This window comes from Peromyscus maniculatus, chromosome 4 (assembly GCF_049852395.1).
Source record: "Peromyscus maniculatus bairdii isolate BWxNUB_F1_BW_parent chromosome 4, HU_Pman_BW_mat_3.1, whole genome shotgun sequence".
Lineage (NCBI taxonomy): Eukaryota > Metazoa > Chordata > Mammalia > Rodentia > Cricetidae > Peromyscus > Peromyscus maniculatus.
The window spans coordinates 135,724,490-135,742,854 of record NC_134855.1 but is presented as its reverse complement, the minus strand read 5'-3'; the positions used below and the strand labels follow the sequence as shown (position 1 = coordinate 135,742,854).

General features: G+C 44.3%; 1 protein-coding gene across 4 annotated transcripts in view; it reads right to left on the bottom strand.

Moving 5' to 3' along the window:
* The window catches only part of Phf20 (PHD finger protein 20), a 120,769-nt gene that overhangs the window by 22,393 nt on the left and 80,011 nt on the right, over nucleotides 1-18,365 (bottom strand). For all 4 annotated transcript variants that reach the window (XM_006988275.4, XM_006988276.4, XM_076571040.1 and 1 more), the window contains 3 exons: nucleotides 18,182-18,295; nucleotides 16,985-17,173; nucleotides 15,111-15,290 (listed from right to left, as the gene is read on the bottom strand). In XM_006988275.4, coding sequence (XP_006988337.1) covers nucleotides 15,111-15,290; nucleotides 16,985-17,173; nucleotides 18,182-18,295 — 483 coding nt within the window. The remainder of the gene's footprint in view (nucleotides 1-15,110; nucleotides 15,291-16,984; nucleotides 17,174-18,181; nucleotides 18,296-18,365) is intronic.

The following is an 18,365-nucleotide window of genomic DNA, read 5'->3' as shown; positions in this document are numbered from 1 at the left end:
TTCTGGGAGTTAAACCTAGCCCTCTGGAAGAGTAACCAGTACTCTTAAATGTCAAATATCTTCTATTTCTGTAGATTTCTAAAGGAAATCTTGGCTAGTTCATATGGCTCAACTTAATAAGCCCCCTTTTCATAGTCTTTCAACAACTACCTCAGACAACTCCAATACTGCACGAACAAACATAGGTCAAAGTGCATCAAAGACTTCCAGCAACTCTCTGCGGGTGACCAGATCAGCACAGGCATGATGAGCCCCAACATTCCTTTTTTTTTTTTTTTTTTTTTTGGTTTTTCGAGACAGGGTTTCTCTGTGTAGCTTTGCGCCTTTCCTGGAACTCACTCTGTAGACCAGGCTGGCCTCGAACTCACAGAGATCCGCCTGGCTCTGCCTCCCAAGTGCTGGGATTAAAGGCGTGCGCCACCACCGCCCGGCTCGAGCCCCAACATTCTTGAAGCTTGTTTGAAGCTCTGGGCTGTGATCCACTTGTTTGTAATAGAAATGCTAAATGCCAAAATAGTAACATCTGTGAATTAAAATCTATGACCTGGAGAGATGGCTCAGTGGTAAAGAGCATGAACTGCTCTTGCGGAGGACCCAGGTTCAATTCCCAACACCCACATTAGGCCTGGGCTTTGGTGTGAAACCAACTGTAACCCTAGCTTCCGGGAATCTAACACCCCCTTTTCAGCCTCTGTGGGCACTGCAGTTACATGGACAAGCACATTCATGCATATACACTCTCGTGGACACACATGCATGTGTATACACACATGCAACACACACACGCAAATAATAAAATAATAATTTAAATGTGGGCTAATTCCACAAAGAATTGTCATTCTCGCCAGTCAAAAATGCGAACCCGGGGTGGGAGGGGGAAGAACAAGGGATGGCTGATATGTAAAATTAAATTAAATTATAAAATAAAATTTTAAAAAAATGTGAACCCAGCTAGATATAGTAGAATATGCCAGTAATCCTAGCACTGAAGAGGCTGAGGTAGAGGACTGTGACTGTGAGGCTAGCCTGGGCTACACTACATAGTGAGATCTTGCCTCACAAAACAAAGTACAATAAAACAAGGGGCTCGTGTAGTAATTTGGTTGTTAGAGTACTCACCTCAAATGCTTTCACCTCCAGCACTAAACAGTCTGAGGCAGTACACACCTATAACCCTAGCACTCAGTAGTTAAAGGCAGGAGAATTAGAAATCCAAAAGCTATCCTCAGCTACATATGGAGTTCAAGGTCAGTCAGTTGTGAACCACCTCCTGACCCTGTAAGTTCAGGGTCAGAGCCCCTGTCTCACACTTGCACACACACTACCAACTACATAAGGCAAGCAGCAAAGTGGCAGCCGTAGGTGGGCCTCCTAGCTGGATGGTCTGTTCAAATCTGGATACTCCAACTTATTTCCCTTGCCTCAGTTTACTCATGTGCAGAGTGAAGATAATAAAGGCAATGACATCACTGAGTTATGAAGAACAAATTATATGCCAAGAATCTTTGAGAGGGCTGCCTGGCATTTAAGTACACAATAAATATGGACTAGTATTACTCTACAGAATTATTTTGTACTTATGAGCAGCTGTTTTGGAATTGACCAGAAGTGTGTCATTGTCCCCTCCCCACCCTCACTGCATAGTCTCACCAGCTCAGCCCTGTATTAGCAACATATCAAAGCTGCCTCAGTCGGTCTGGTTCTTCAGTTTCTTGCCTATGAAAGTGACAGACACCATCATTCCAAAGAGCTGGAGAGTTAAAGATAACCTATGCATTAAGCAGGGGATTGATAGAGAAGTTTTCCCCATAAGCAGGCTCATGGGTCTCTAAAATTCGGATGGAGAGAACTACTGTAATTATCAACCAAATGTGAACTGTTTCTCCAATCACCTCTTGCACATCCTGGCTAGAGGACAGATTATCTTGAAAAGCCCTAATTTTTTTTTTTTTTTTGGTTTTTCGAGACAGGGTTTCTCTGCGTAGCTTTGCGCCTTTCCTGGAGCTCACTTGGTAGCCCAGCCTGGCCTCGAACTCACAGAGATCCGCCTGCTTCTGCCTCCCGAGTGCTGGGATTAAAGGCGTGCGCCACCACCGCCCGGCAAAAGCCCTAAATTTTGTCAACATACTTCTAAAAAAGTAAAATCCAAAATAAACCACAAAACTCCTAGTGTGCCCAGCCAGCAAAATCATTACCCCCACCTTAGGAGCATCTTTTATTGGGACAGTGAAAGTTTTTGGGAGGAGTGGTGGACTTTTTATCTATCCCAGGCTGTCCTGAAACTCACCTTCTGAGTGCAGGATTAAAAGCATGTGCCGCCATGCCTAGCTTTAAAATGTGTGTGTGTGTGTGTGTGTGTGTACATATATATCTTAAATGTGTAAGAGTGTCTTGCCTGTATGATTCATGTGTATCATGTTCTTATCTGGTACCCACAGAGACCAGAGGAGGGAGTTGGATCCTCTGGAACTGGAGTTGCAGTTACAGGTGGCTGTGAACCACCATGTTGGTGCTGGGAATGGAGTCCAGGACCTCTGCAAGAGCAGTGAGTGTCCCTAACTATTAAGCCATTTCTCTAGCTCCGTTTTATGTTTTTAATACAGATTAGGACTGGGGATGTACCTCAGTGGTATAATGCTTGCCTAGCATGCATGAAACCCTGGATTTGACTAAGGGGACCCTACAGGTGTCAGTCAATACAGGTAGATCCACAAAGAGATGAGAATGAAAACTCAGTTCAGATTGATTTCGTCAACCTGGATCAAACTTTGGGAAGTCTAATACCAGGTGGTTCATTGTCAGCATATTTAAAACACAGTACAATTTCAGAAAAGATTTCCAGACAACAATCATTCCCATACCAGGTATACAATAAAGCTTAAGGTATAACTACTTATAAATTCCTTTACAAAGTACATGTGACCATGAGAGTGAGTTCTACAGCTAAAAGGTCTAGAATCTAGTGTGGTCTTTAATGGGTAGTAAAGAGGTCAGCAGGCTACAAAATACATGTGGTATCTCCTCTAAGGATAGGTCCCATTAAAGGTGAAAGTCTAGGGAGGGAGAATCTGGGATATTGGGGGATTTAGATGAGGTCTGCCTCCACAGACAGCAAAAAGGTCCTTAACAATATCCACTCCCAGCCTTCTCGGCTGGAAAACAAGTATGTTATCTCCTCCATTGAGGAGAGGCCCCTGTGTGTTTAATATTCCTGGTTTCCCTAGTGATCTGTGGGTGCAAGGACCTTTGTGCCCCCAACATTTGACTTATACTTTTTTTTTTTAAAAGAGCAAAACATAAAACCACAAGTCAAAGTACATCTCAACTTTTCCAGTTTTATGAAACTTGTCTTAGAGTTTCTATTGCTGTGATGAAACACTATAACCAAAATACAACTTGGGGAGGAAAGGGTTTATTCTGCTTACACCTCCATATCACCGTTTATCACCAAAGGAAGTCAGGACAGGAACTCAAATAAAGCAGGAACCTGGAGGCAGGAGCTGATGCAGAGGCCATGGAGGGGAACTGCTTACTGATTTACTCACTATGACTACTCAGCCCATTTTCTTATAGAGCCCAGCTGCGTGTACCTCCGGTGGAGCTGGGGCCTGCAAGGCCACAAGCAAGTGGCTTTTTTTTTTTTTAATGAATTCCTGCCCCACGTTGGGCACCAAATGTAGATGAATTTCTAAAATGATCTTATGAAATAAAAAACATGGAGCCAAGTATAGGGGTGAAGTGAAAGCCTTAGATCAGAGAAAGCCAACAGTCAACCTTACCTCACCAACTCTGTAGCTTCCAAAATGCAAGTTACTTCCTGTCTACCCACACCTTTATTGCCTTGCTGTTCTGCCTTCTCATTGGCTATCTTAGCCCAGCTACCTCACTAGCCTAGGGATGGCGCCACCCACAATGGACTGGATGCCGCCCCTTCAATCACTAATTAGGAAAATGCCCTACATGCTTGCATACAGCCTGATGCTATGGAGGCACTTTTTCAATTGACTTCCCTCCTCTCATATAGCTCTAGCCTTGTGTCAAGCTGATACAAAACCAGTCAGCAAAAACCTATATGGTAAATTACAATTACCCCTAATGAACTCTGCCTAATTGTTTTAGTCTAAGACCTTGGTAACTTTTTTTCATCAGTTTTGGTTTTTGGAGGGGATAAGTTCTTGCTATGTAGGATAGGCTACCTACAAACTTCCTGCCTCCACATTGCAAATGCTCGGATTACAGGCCTGCACCAATATACCCAGGAAAAACTTTGCAATTCTTACTGTGCAAAACTATATATTCTTTACCCAAGGTCTTTACCCAAGTCAATAAAAACAGTCCAGTAGCTAAAGAAAACCCTCACAAGAGCCTTCAGACCAACATTAACCAACCATGCAATAGTTTCCTGAGTCAACTCAATTTCATCTTTATAGCCTACCAATGTCCTAATCGTTATGTCCTTATTTATGAGCAGATTCCAAGAGGGGTGTAGTTTGACTATCTGTTGCGGGCCGCAGGAATATATCATAAGAACTCAGCTGGTTATGGCAAAGTCACTACCTGGAGGAATCAGGGAATTCCTCCAGAGGAAGCCAAATCCCAAGGAGTTTTTGGTGTTACTTGGCTTGTTATATATCAGCTGTCTTCTGTTATGAAAATCATGTGTGCCTTCATAGCTTTCCCAATTGACTTTTCCCCAAGAAGGACTAACAGTGTAGACTGAGCACTCTCTGGACATACACATTCCAGGTAATTTGGAGAACAGCCTCAGGGAAAGGCTTTCTCTGGAATCAGATTATCTCCCTTAGCCACTTTCAAGGACTACAGGAAACACCACCCAGGTGGGCGCCCATTGTTAGTCCCAGGTGGACTAACAATGATAACAGCCCACATGCAAGTCTCCTGACTTAAGGTAAATTCCACAAGGGGACACCGCCTAGGTCAGGTAGACATTAAGTAATAGCTTTACACAATTTAGCTCAGACCCCTCCTTTCTTACAGCCTTACTAACTTTATAGACCTCTAACTACTTACCTAGCCACTTCTAGGAATATTTAGATAACCTTCTATGCTAACAGCTATGCTCAGCCAGAACTCCCAGTTCAAGTCTCCCTGTAATTATCATTATTGGTAGCATCCGGCCAGGTCCATCACCGGATGGAGGAAAGTACCTTATCAGAGATACCTCTGTACTCTCTAAGAACAGACTTAAGCATCCAGTTTACCTGGTTGAGAAGGCCTGGCGGATGTGTCAATTAAGCCTATTCTTATCACCCCTCCATTTGACCCTGGAAGCCTGGCTTTGCACTGCTAAGGAAATACTGCTTGTAAGTGTATATATACCAGGACTCCCAGGGCAGGAGAGGACAGAGAAGAGAGAAGAGAATGAAAGAACTAGATGGGTAAGAACTTGAGAGGAACGAACTGAGATGGGGAAGAACTAGATTGAAGAGCTAAAAGAGAGGACTAGAGGAACGAGATGGAAGATGAGGAAGAGCCAGATGGGGAAGAACAAGATGAGGAAGAGCCAGATGAGAGAGAAGGAGACGGGAGAGGAGCTGATAGGGGAAAGAACTAGATAGATGAGAACCTAGAAGGGACAGAACTAGATGAAGGAATTAAGATAGAACTTAGAGGGGACAGTAGATAAATATAGAAAAATCAGGCAAGAAAGGAGCTAGACATGAGAACAGAACTAAAGCTGTGTATAAAGGATGTTATGCCAGAGGAATTAAAGCGAATGGACCAACGAACTCTGCATGCGTAGACTGATTTACCGACCCTAAAGAATAGATCCTCAGCTGGTTGATAGAGCCTTCCGCGGACCCTGGGAGGGGACTATCGAGGGGCTGGACCCCCATAGTCCTCGATAACTATCTGCTAAATTGGGACACATGGGACACAGTCTACCACTCTAGCAAACTTCTGAGAAGATAATAAAGTCAGTTCAGCAGGAATAACTGCTCCCAAAGCAAAATCCCTGATTTTCCTTTGTATTTGAGCAGACAATGGGACAGATGGACTGCCAAGAGAAGCAAGCCGGGCACCTGGGTGCCTCTGAGTGGTGGCAGTGCCAGGATCACACAGGCTTGGGTAGGCAAGGAAACTCCCTATGGAAAAGACACTGCCGGGTGTCACTAGGACAAAGCCACTAGCCAGCCAAACAAGAGCTCTTTCCGAGGACAGAGGCACTGACAAGGCCGAGTGCATACGGGAGTAAGCATCAAGAAATGGACGATCTGAGCATTACAAATCTTCAACCCCTGGCGTCCAGGCAGTTGATGGTCTTCACTCCCCTGTGTGATTCTTCCATCCCACCCCTCAACCTGAGCAGCATCCTGAGTCATCTCTAACACAATACCAGCTCCTGTCAGTGAGGCTGCAATACCAGCTTCCTGGCAGACAGTCTCCTCTGCCAGTTTAAAAACACAGGCTGTGTTCTGAGTCACTTCCCAGAGGCCAGTGCACAGAGGACCCGGAAGTGCCAGCAAAATGCCAAGGACCTCAGTCACCATCTTCAAGTAGTTGAAGACTGGAGTCCTCCCCTGAAAGCTTTCAGATAGGAGCCCAGCCCTGGACAACCCCTGGCTGAGTCACCCACCTTGACTATGAGAAAATAAAAATGTCTGAAGCCTGGATTTGGGGTAATACTATTACAAAGAATGCAGAGTGAGATCAGCGGCTTCTTGTTTCCTATGTACTTGTATGTGTATTTACATATGCATGCACGTGGTCCCCGAAAGCTAGGGCCATCTGGATTCCTTCCTGCATGCAGAGCAAGAATTTGGCCAGGTCTGTTTTCATCTGTGTCCTCTGGGGAAAGAGCCAGGGCTTTCTGGCTATTGGCAGCACTCAGCTCCTTGGAGGCTAGTATTGCTATAAACCACACATAGCTGGGCAATATAATAATACTATAATACTATAATAAATATATACTATCTCATACTTCTGAAAAAGCTTTTTTTTTTTTTTTTTTTTTTTTTTTGGTTTTTTGAGACAGGGTTTCTCTGTGTAGCTTTGCGCCTTTCCTGGAGCTCACTTGGTAGCCCAGGCTGGCCTCGAACTCACAGAGATCCGCCTGGCTCTGCCTCCCGAGTGCTGGGATTAAAGGCGAGCGCCACCACCGCCCGGCCTGAAAAAGCTTTTAAACTAGGTTAGCATTTTGATTGTTTCATTTGCTGCTGCAGTGGTAGGGGCTGAACTCCAGGTTTCATGCACGACAGAACTGCACTGCCCCAGTCCTTCAACTCTGCTCACTGTAAACGTCCACGTTAGGGGCTGGAGCAAAAGCTCAGCAGTAAACAGCACGGGCTGCTTTCTTCCAAAAGATCTGGGTTCAATTCTCAGCACTCAGGTAGAAGCTCACAACAGTCTGTAACTCCATTTCCAGGAACTCTGAAGCTCTCTTCTGGCCTCCACATACACTAGGCACAAATGTGGTGCACGCAAAACACCCCCACACAAAAAAACTTAATAAAAATGCTAGATCTACTTTACCCTCTTTTTGTATGCCCATTGCCAGTATCTCAAAACCTCAGGTAGATGACACCCATGACACTCAGACTGGCCTAGTCCTGGGTCCTCAGTACCATCCTGTTTTTCTAAAATTGTTCCACAAGAAGACTGTTCCCACCTCAGCCAACACCACCTGGCCCAGTGGCTGCTTCGTGCTCTCACCACTCACACCCCTGCTCATTCTGTGCCCCTTCTCCCTGCCACTCCTCCCCGGCTCAGCCAAGCCTTCTCTTCCACCCAGACACGGCTCACTCAGCGTGTGGGAAGGGATCCACAGGGGCCCCTCTGGCAGGGAGCACATACCATCTACAGCTGGTACGACTACATGCTGTACCTCATCACTGGCACTCAGTATCTGCGCTGGATCCTGTCACCTATCACTTCTCCAGCCAGAGGAAAGGAGTCACTTCTCACCATCTGGTGTTGCCTCAACACCAAGATCTGGCACAGCTGGACTCTGTCGGCAATGGAACCGTGTGGCCAGCCCTGGGCATTCCCACTTTTTGACATGTCCTGTGCAATAATGCCATAATAAAGGATTTTACAGGTCTGTGAAAGAATAACTTTCTCTGCTCTGATGCAATGAAGGACAATCCAAGAGAGACCCAAGCAGATTTCAATTCAAAATACTAGTCAAATGTTGAAATTAAAATATCATAATAAGAATAAATTTAAGGGCTGGAGAAGTGACTCAGAAGTTAAGAACACTGGCTGCTCTTCCAGAGGTCCTGAGTTCAATTCCTAGCAACCACATGGTGGCTCACAACCATCTGTACTGAGATCTGGTGCCCTCTTCTGGTGTTCTGGTACATGCAAGCAAGCAGAACACTGTGTACAAATAAAAAAAGAATAAATTTAAATGTCCATGAATTTATCAGAAAATTATGGCAAGTCTGCATTATCTACCTTTTTGTTCTTTCTTTCTTTCTTTTTTTAAGACAGGGTCTCACTATGAAACCTTAGCTGTCCTGGTACTCACTATGAAACCAGGCTGGCTTGGAACTCACAGATATCCTCCTGCCTCTGTCTCAAATGTAAGTTTTTCTTTATGAGACATAGTCTCAAGTATGCCAGATGGGCCATAAACTTCTGATCCTTTTGAGTGCTTGGATTACAGGTGTGTACTACCTGGGTTATGTAGTACTGAGGTTTAACCCAAGCTTCCTCCAAGCTAAGCAAATCCTCTACCAAGTGAGCTCCATCCCAGGCCTGTATCGTGTAATTCTAACCAACCATTCAATAGAAAAACTAGAGAGGAGCAGAGCACTGGCCTAGCATGTGTGAGGCTGTGGTTCCATTCCCAGCAGTGCCAAGTGGTACGCGTGGGTGCGTGTGCGGGTGCGTGTGTGCAGCCTAGGCATAGAGGTACAGGCCTGTAACGCTAGTGCCTCAGAGTCAGAGGTAGTAGGATGGAAGTCCAACCTCATGTACATAGTGAGCTCAAAGCCAGGCTGGCAGGCTGGGCCACACAGGACCCCATCAAAAAAAAAAAAAAAAAAAAAAAAAAAAAGACAAGGGCAAAGAATGAACTAGGTCCACATTTACTAACCTATTTGGTCTCAAGACATAATGTTAGGTGAAAATGGCAAGTTGTTACTACATACATGTTGAATGACCCCATTCATACTTACAATTGAAAACAACAAAAAATAAGAATACAATGAGCCGGGCAGTGGTGGCGCACGCCTTGATTCCCAGCACTCGGGAGGCAGAGCCAGGCGGATCTTTGTGAGTTCAACGACAGCCTGAGCTACAGAGTGAGTTCCAGGAAAGGCTCAAAGCTAAACAGAGAAACCCTGTCTCGAAAAACCAAAAGAAAAAAAATAATAATAATACAATGAAAGAGCAAATTGTAATGAGTCAAGCCTATAATCCTAGCACTTAGAGGATGAGGCAGGAGGATTGCTGTGTTTAAAGTAAACCTGGGATGCAGAGTAAAACCCTGTCCAAAATAAATTATGAAGGGTGGCAGAAGCTCTACCTCAGCTGACAGGATGCTTGGTTGCTTTACACAAAGCCTTTGGTCCCGCCCCCAACACTGAAGACACTGAGCTACAAGAACCCTGTCTCGCCGGGCAGTGGTGGTGCACACCTTTAATCCCAGCACTTGGGAGGCAGAGCCAGGTGGATCTCTGTGAGTTCGAGGCCAGCCTGGACTACCAAGTGAGTCACGGGAAAGGCGCAGAGCTACACAGAGAAACCCTGTCTCAAAAAGCCAAAAAAAAAAAAAAAAAAAAAAAAAAGAACCCTGTCTCAAAATTAATTAATTAATTAGGGCTAGGCATGGCAGCACGTGCCTTTAATCCCAGGAGGCAGAGGCAGCCAGATCTCTGAGTTCGAGGCCAGCCTGGTCTACAAAGTGAGTTCCAGGACAGCTGGGACTGTTACACAGAGAAACCCTGTCTTGAAAAACCAAAAACCAACAACAGCAAAATTAGAAAGGGGCACTGTCCTTTTTCCTGTCAACTTTAAAACCATGTACCATAGGAAAATTAAAAGTAGATGAAACATGACTTGGGTGTGGTGGCACCTGCTTGTAATCCTAGTTCCTGGCAGAAGGAAGCAGGAGGATGCTAAGTTTGTTGCTGGCTTGAACACACACACACACACACACACACACACACACACACACACACACGTTCTAGCTCTGCAGAGCACGGGGGCAGCAAGGGGAGAAAGGCCCACCTGTTGAGACGCTCTAAAGCAGAGCTCCTTTGTGTCCCTTCCACCTCCTGTCCTTCCACCAGACGCTGCTTCGTCATGTCCCCCCACATGAGAGACAGTTACAGAAAGTCTATCTACCAGCTGCTGTTGTTGAGACAGAATTTCACTCTGTGCCCCACACCAGTCTTGAACAAACTGGGGAGTCCAGGGGAGCCTCAAATTCACAATGATCCTATAACCTCAGCCTCCCAAGTGCTGGGACTTCATGTGTGAGCAACCACGCTCCTCTTCTTTATACTATAGAAACAACATTGTCATGGGCCTGAGATAATTTCAAATTAGACTTACTTAAAAATATACACAGGAGGTCCCGTTTACTAATTGTTGTGCTCAGTGTTTATGGTGCTGGTGTTATATTTAGGAAGTGATCTCCTGTGCCAATGTGTTCAAGTGTACTTCCTACTTTCTCTTCTATTAAGTTTAGCGTAACTGGATTTGTGTTGAGGTCTTTGATCCACGTGGACTTGAGTTTTGTGCATGGTGACAGATATGGATCTATCTGTAATCTTTTACATATTGACATCCAGTTATGCCAGCACCATTTGTTGATACTTTCTTTTTTCCATTGTATAGTTTTGGCTTCTTTGTCAAATATCAGGTGTTCATATGTGCGTGGATTAATGTCAGGGTCTTCAATTCGATTCCATTGGTCTGTATGTCAGTTTTTATACCAGTACCAAGCTGTTTTTATTACTATAGCTTCATAGTAGACATTTAGGTCAGGGATGGTGATGCCTCCAGAGGTTGCTTTATTATACAGGATTCTTTTAGCTATCCTGGGTCTTTTGTTTTTCAATATGAAGTTGAGTGTTTTTCTTTCCAAGTCTGTGAAGAATTGTGTTGGGATTTTAATGGGGATTGCATTGAATGTGTAGATTGCTTTTGGTAAGGTTGCCATTTTTACTATGTTAATCCTACCTATCCATGAGCATGGGAGATTCTTCCTGAAACTGAGAAGCTTTTGTAGGGCAAAAAAATGGTCAATAAGACCAAAAGACAGCCTACAGAATTGGAAAAGACCTTCACCAACCCCATATCTGACAGAGGATTGATCTCCAAAGTATATGAAGAACTCAAGAAACTAGACATCAAAATACTGAACAATCCAATTAAAAAATGGGCTAAAGAGCTAAACAGAGAATTCTCAAAACAAGAAACACAAATGGCTGAAAGACATTTAAAGAAATGCTCAACACCCTTAATCATCAGAGAAATGCAAATCAAAACAACTCTGAGATACCACCTTACACCTGTCAGAATGGCTACGATCAAAAACACCAATGACAGTCAATGTTGGAGAGGATGTGGAGCAAAGGGAACACTCCTCCACTGTTGGTGGGAATGTAAGCTTGTGCAACCACTGTGGAAATCAGTATGGCGGTTTCTCAGAAAATTAGGAATTGAACTACCTCAAGACCCAGCCACCCCACTCTTGGGCATATACTCAAGGAATGCTGATTCATACCATAAAGATACATGCTCAGCTATGTTCATAGCAGCACTATTTGTAATAACCAGAACCTGGAAACAACCTAGATGCCCGTCAACGGAAGAATGGATTAAGAAAATGTGGTACATATACACAATGGAATACTACTCAGCAGAGAAAAACAATGAAAGCATGAAATTTGCAGGCAAATGGATGGATTAGAAAATATCATCCTGAATGAGGTAACCCAAACCCAGAAGGACAAACATGGTATGTACTCATTCATAAGTGGATTCTAGATATAAAGCAAAGAACAATCAGACTGCAACCCACAGAACCAGGGAGGCCATATGGCAGGGGAGACCCTAGGATGACTGTGTCTTAGAATAAGTTTTGGTTTTACTCAAAATAAACAAACAAATAAACAATAAATGAATAAATAAACAAATAAAAACAGATAGATAGATAGATAAGAAAAATATGCTCACAGGGCTGAGGGTGTAACTCAGTGGTATAACCCTTGCTTGACTTGTCCAAAGCCCTGGGTTCAATCTAGCACTGCACAAGAAAAGAAGGCATGACCAGGCATGCAGCTCAGTAGCAGAGTGTGTACTCAGTAGGGGTACATCTGTGGTTTCCTTAGCCAAGAAACAAGATATATATATATATACACATATATACATATATATATACATACACATCATATATATACACACACATCATATATATATATATATACAAACATATATACATGCATGTTTACATATGTACACACATGTATATGTGTGCTCAGAAAAAATATCTACAAAAATATTTTGAGGGCCAACGAGATGGCTCAGTGAGCAAAGGTGCTTGCAGTGTGCGCCTGACAATGTGATGCTGATTGCCAAAACCCACAAAAGGTAAAAGAGAAGTGGCTCTCAAAGTTGTCCCCTGACCTCCGTGTGTCTGGTCCCAGTCAACATTCCCAGCTCCTCCATAAGAGGGCAGTGTTGCCCCAGGTCCCGGGGCTGGGTTTGGGAGGCCCCATTGCCAGCCTTCTCTGAACTCACATGTTGTTTATGCCAGCTCCAGCTGCTACCTAAGAGTCTCTCACACAGACACGACTCCATCTAGGTTTAGGAACACCAAGGCCGTGGCCGTGGCCTGGAGAAAGAACAGTCACTACTGTGCTGCATCAGCCAGCCACCCTGCTCCCTGAGGCTGTTTTGCTGACAACCCAGTCCACTTCCTGTTCACTTATATAACACATTCCTGGCGCGTGAGTCTTTAGCAGCCTTCTTCCCGGCAATCTTTCTGGATCATCTGTATTTCCCACAGAGCCCTTGTTCCAAAACAAACCCCAGGAACACTACTCTGTTTCTAAACAACCCGTTTCTCCACTTTAGCTACAAAATTCCAAAGGCTACCCACCCCCATCCCCAAGTCCTATCATTTGCTACATGCTGCCCCTCACTCAGAGTGGACAAGTGCCTGGAAACAGGTGGGCCTGCACCTCACACTGTACAAAGTCCCTCCAGGCAGCAACTTTGCGCTCCTCTCATTGTGTCCACTCAGCAGCTCATCAGATGGGATGGGGGTACAGCGGGAGGGCAGGTTTGGGACCACACTAGCAATCCACAGGAGCAGATAGTTTTGGATGAGTTGCTTCTTGCAACTTATCAGGCGCCTTTGTCTACTGTAAAGTTAGATTTAACTTGAAAGTCAAGAACTCCACGAATTCCTCAAAGCAAATGGCCTCAGACTGACAGCAACTTCCCTGTTAGGGCTTAACCTACTTTAGGAAGCCTACAATTAGGTCAAAAGGCACACATCTGACAGTCTCATAGGCCACACAGTGCTTAGGCCCCGGCTTCAAATGCCCACCCGCCACCCACCTTCCAAGAGCATTCCTCCAACCCTGCCAAACACCACCTCTCTCCCAGAGGCTCTTAAGAACACTAATCATGCCCATTCATCTTTGTAAAATGAATGGCCAGAACTCTCTGGCACACACGAAGGGCTGAGAGAGGGAATTCTGAGTTTAGTTCCTCCACAAGGCACACATGGCTGTGGGCATTCTATTCTCAATACTTTAATTTAAGGGTTTCTGGAGTCCACGTGTTGATTATCTATTCTGTTAGACAGAAAGACATAGGAGGGCATAAAATAGATAATCCCACTTGGTGATGATACAGTGGGCTATAGACACAACTAATCAAAGTAAAATGATTATACATCTAATACTCTACTCCAGAAAACAGAACCAAGAGGCTTAGGCCTGCAATTTTAGCACTGAGAGGCTGAGACAGAAGAATTGCCATGAGTTTGGGGATAGCCTGGGCTACACAATGAGTTCTAAGCAAACCTGGGCTCCAGAGTGAGGCCCTGTCTCAAACAAAAGCATAGAGAATCTAAGTTTGTGAAAGCCACAACTCTTTTAGGCATTATGGTAGACCTACTTAACTTAAAAGTGCAACACTTGGTAGCTTCTAACACTACGGTGGCAAATACCTTTCTGCTCACTTTATAACAGACAAGCAACCACCAAGACTACATGGGTTAGAGCTACTGATCTAGAAACCTCATGAATCTGTTCTTTGTTCTGTGTTACATGCAGAACATTCACAAATAAGACAGTTTAGAATAAGGTCTGAAACTTACATGCATTTAACATCTACTGATTAAATGAACAGATATGCAACACATACACACAACACACATGGGGGAAGAGGACAGGGCTAAAACAACTAAGAGTCTAGAAAGCCAGGACAGATCTTTTAGAGACAAAGCAATAGAGAAACTAAACAGGTTACTTCTTTGAAGTGATCAACAAGATTGATAAGTTCCCTAGCCAAACTTATCAAAAGGGAATATAGTAACAAAATCAGAAATGAATGGCATATACCATTAAATAAAAGAATTTTGCCAGGAGTGGTGGGGCACGCTTTTCATCTCAGAACTGGGAAGACAGAGGCAGGCAGATCTCTGTGAGTTAGAGGCCAGCCTGGTCTACAGAGTGGACAGCTAGAGCTACACACGTACATGTACACACACACACAAATTGAGTTTGGTTTTTTTTTTTTTCCCTTTTTATGTATTTTTCTTTTGACAGAGCCTCACTGCAAAACCCTGGCTAGCCTGGAAGCCTCTATGTAAATGATGCTGGCCTTGAACTTGTAATAATGCTCCTACTTCTGTCTCTCCAATGTGGAGATTACAGGTATAATTATATTACTAATAAAATGGGTGGTGGTGGTGCACACCTTTAATCCCAAACACTCAGGAGGCAGAGGCAGGTGTATCTCTGAGTTCAAGGCCAGCCTGGTCTATAGAGCAAGTTCCAGGACAGCTACGGCTGTTACACATAGAAACCTTGTCTCAAAAAACAAACACATACCTTATAGTCAAAGTAAAAGTGCATGCATACACATAAAGCATGGTTAAGTTAAGCCTAAACACACACCTTCAACAGTCGAAACCTCCTGCGCCTCAGCAAGAGGAGACACCGGTTCTGTTTTCATAGTGTTTTCTCCCATTGACTTGCAGTTCACTTCCAAGCCTGCAGCCCCCAGTCCATCCCCAAAGGAGTGGCAAGTTAATACAGATGAGACCTGGCCAGCTTCCAATGGAGACTTCAACTGACCTAGAGGAAGAAATAAAGAATGAGTGGGAAATACATATTTATACAATTAAGAAATAAAGAGTTCCAAAACAGACTGGAAAGCCAGGGATGCCTTGGAGGATGACATGTAAGAGCACACTTCAGGAGCTGGAGAAACAGCTGAGTCAGACTGTGTACAGCTCTTGCAAAAGATTCTAGGACAATTCCCAGCATCCATGGTGGTAGTTCAAAACTACCTGTAACACCAAATCCAGGGCATCCAATGCCCATATTAAAAAGAATGAAAGAAAGAAAACCAAAAGAAAAAAGAGGACAAAGATTAGAGTACACATCTTTAATCCCAGCACTTGAAAGGCAGAAGCAGGTAGATCGCTGTGAGTTCAAGGCTCACTTGATCTACATAGTTGAGTTCCAGGCCATAGAGCAGTCCCATCTTAAAAACAACAACAACGGGGGGGGGGGGGGGGGGGGGAGGTAGAGGAGAGGGGAGAGGGGAGAGGGGGGAGAGGGGAGAGAGGGGAGAGAGGGGAGAGAGGGGAGGGGAGAGAGGGGAGAGAGGGGAGGGGAGAGAGGGAAGAGAGGGGAGAGAGGGGAGGGGAGAGAGGGGAGAGGGAGAGAGAGAGAGAGAGAGAGGGAAGAGAGAGAGAGAGAGAGAGAGAGAGAGAGAGAGAGAGAGAGAGAGAGAGAGAGAGAGAGAGAGAGAGAGAGAGAGAGAGAAAGAGAAAGGAGGACCAACAAGATGCTTCCAAGCCCAACAATCTCTAGTCAATACCCAGCATCCACTCCACAAAGAGAACAGAGTCCCACACATTATCTTCTGATTGCACGCACACGCACGCGCGCGCGCGCGCGCGCGCGCGCACACACACACACACACACACACACCACTAAATAAATACATTAAATAAATAAAATGTATTTTTTTTTAAGAATTAAAGAAAAGGCCTTCCACTCATACAGCCAAGGCTATAATAAGTACCTCAAAGAATTGTGTTAAATGAAAGAAAGTCAGCAAAAATGCACACAGAGCAAGACAGCATCAAAAAGGCAGAGAGGCAGGGCTCCTCAAGCCATGTGCCTCCAGCCTCACACACAGCACAGAATAATAAGCAAAAACAACCACAAAAGCATCCAGACCATCTGGGAAGAACAATATACCATCAAGCACTGCAGCACCTTCAATAGTTGGATTTCAACACAATCTAACCTGGGACTGGAGAGTTGGCTCTGTAGTTAAGAGCTCATACTGCTGCAGCACACATGTATGTGTATAATAACTATACACATATAGTTTTTATTATTATTAGATTCTGTTTTATTTCCTGTTTATGGGTTTTGGTGGGGGTTTGTTTGTAGCCTTGGCTTGCCTCTGCCTCCCTAGTGTTGAAACTAAAAGTGTACACAACCATGCCCACCTGTGTATGCTGTTTGCCTGCAAGCCTATCTGTGCACACATGCATGCAGTGTCTCCAGAGGCCATGTCAAGATCCCTTTAGAACAGAAGTTACAGGCGGTTGTGAGCCACCTAATTTGGGTGCTAGGAATTGAACCTGGTTCTTCTGAAAGAGTAGCACGTGCCACTGAACCATCTCTCTCCAGCCCTATACACATAATTTAAAAAAAAAAAATCTCCATTGCCTGTACAGAAGAGGCTAGACTGGTTCTTAGGAGACAGGCACCAGGCTGACCAAACACCACACCAGGCACTGACTTACCTTCGGAAGAATCCTTGGCACTGGATGACTTGTCTTGTAGAGGATTCGTATCAACCGTATGAACCAGAGCAGGTACAACCGAGTCGGAATCTAGGATCTCATGGGTCCCATTAGTGGACAGCCTGGAGGACCGTCTCCTGGACAAATCTTTGTCACTGTTTTCAGAGCGGTTTTTGGACTGTTCCTGGGCTGTAAACCATTCAGAAAGTTGTACTCAGAGACCAACAGGAAGGAAGACTTCCACTAAGGCAGACTTCTGAGCTGTTTAATTCTACAAGGACTTTCCTACTGAGACTTCTGGAATGGCAGACTGATAGACTTTCCTAGCTTATAGAAAAAGCAAAATCTCTGCTAGGAAGGAATGTTACTTTGTTAAGAATTCATAGTCTGGGCTGGAGAGAGCTTACAGCCACATGTAAGAATTCAGGCTTGCTGGGTGGCGGCCGCGGTGCACGCCTTTAGTTCCAGCACTTGGGAAGCAGAACCAGGAGGATCTCTGAGTTTGAGGCCAGCCTGTTCTAGAAAGCAAGTTCCAGGACACGATCCAAAGCTACACAGAGAAACCCTGTCTCAAAAACAAAAACAAGAACAAACAAACAAAAGAATTAAGACTTAAGAGATTTGCCGAAGCATGTCACAATCTCAGCCATAGCTCCATTTTGGAGCCTCCGACTTAAGACTGTATGCTGACCCCCAGAGTCAAGGCTCGGGAGAACCTCATTTAAAGCCGTCACAAATCTTTTTGGAAGCTAACATGTTTGCTTTCTAGTAAAAAGTAATAGTATTTTTAATGTTCTGTTTGTTTGTCAGGCAGGGTCTCTCTATGAAGCCCCAGAACTCCTCAAACTCACAGAGATCAGCCTCCCTCTGCCTCCCTAGTGCTGGGGTTGAAGGCATGCCCCACCATGCCTGACTAAAATTTTTGTCGCCACATGAAATCCATCCATCCTTACTACGTCATATATTTCTGAAGGAATCCAAATGAAATACACTTTATGGAAGCAGATGTGTATCACAAATACAGACCACATTGCTTCTAGCAAAAACTACTGACTTAACCATATTCCACTCACATTAGCTCGTATACTCAAGGACAGTCATTAGCATTCATAAGAAAAAGGACACACAGACAGACACAGAGGCTGACCCAAATAATTTATCAAATTCTAGCCACATATACATAAATTGGAGACTCACGTGAATTTTTGTCAAGTCGGGGACGTTTTAATGGGATGTCACCTCCTTTTGATATTTTCCGTCTTCTCAATTCCAATGTTATTGGTTGCAAAGTTTGAGAGTTTGAATCTACAGCTGTAATATATACAAAGCACACAAAAATATATAACTTCTTAGTGCCTAATTGTGCACCTTTATACAAATA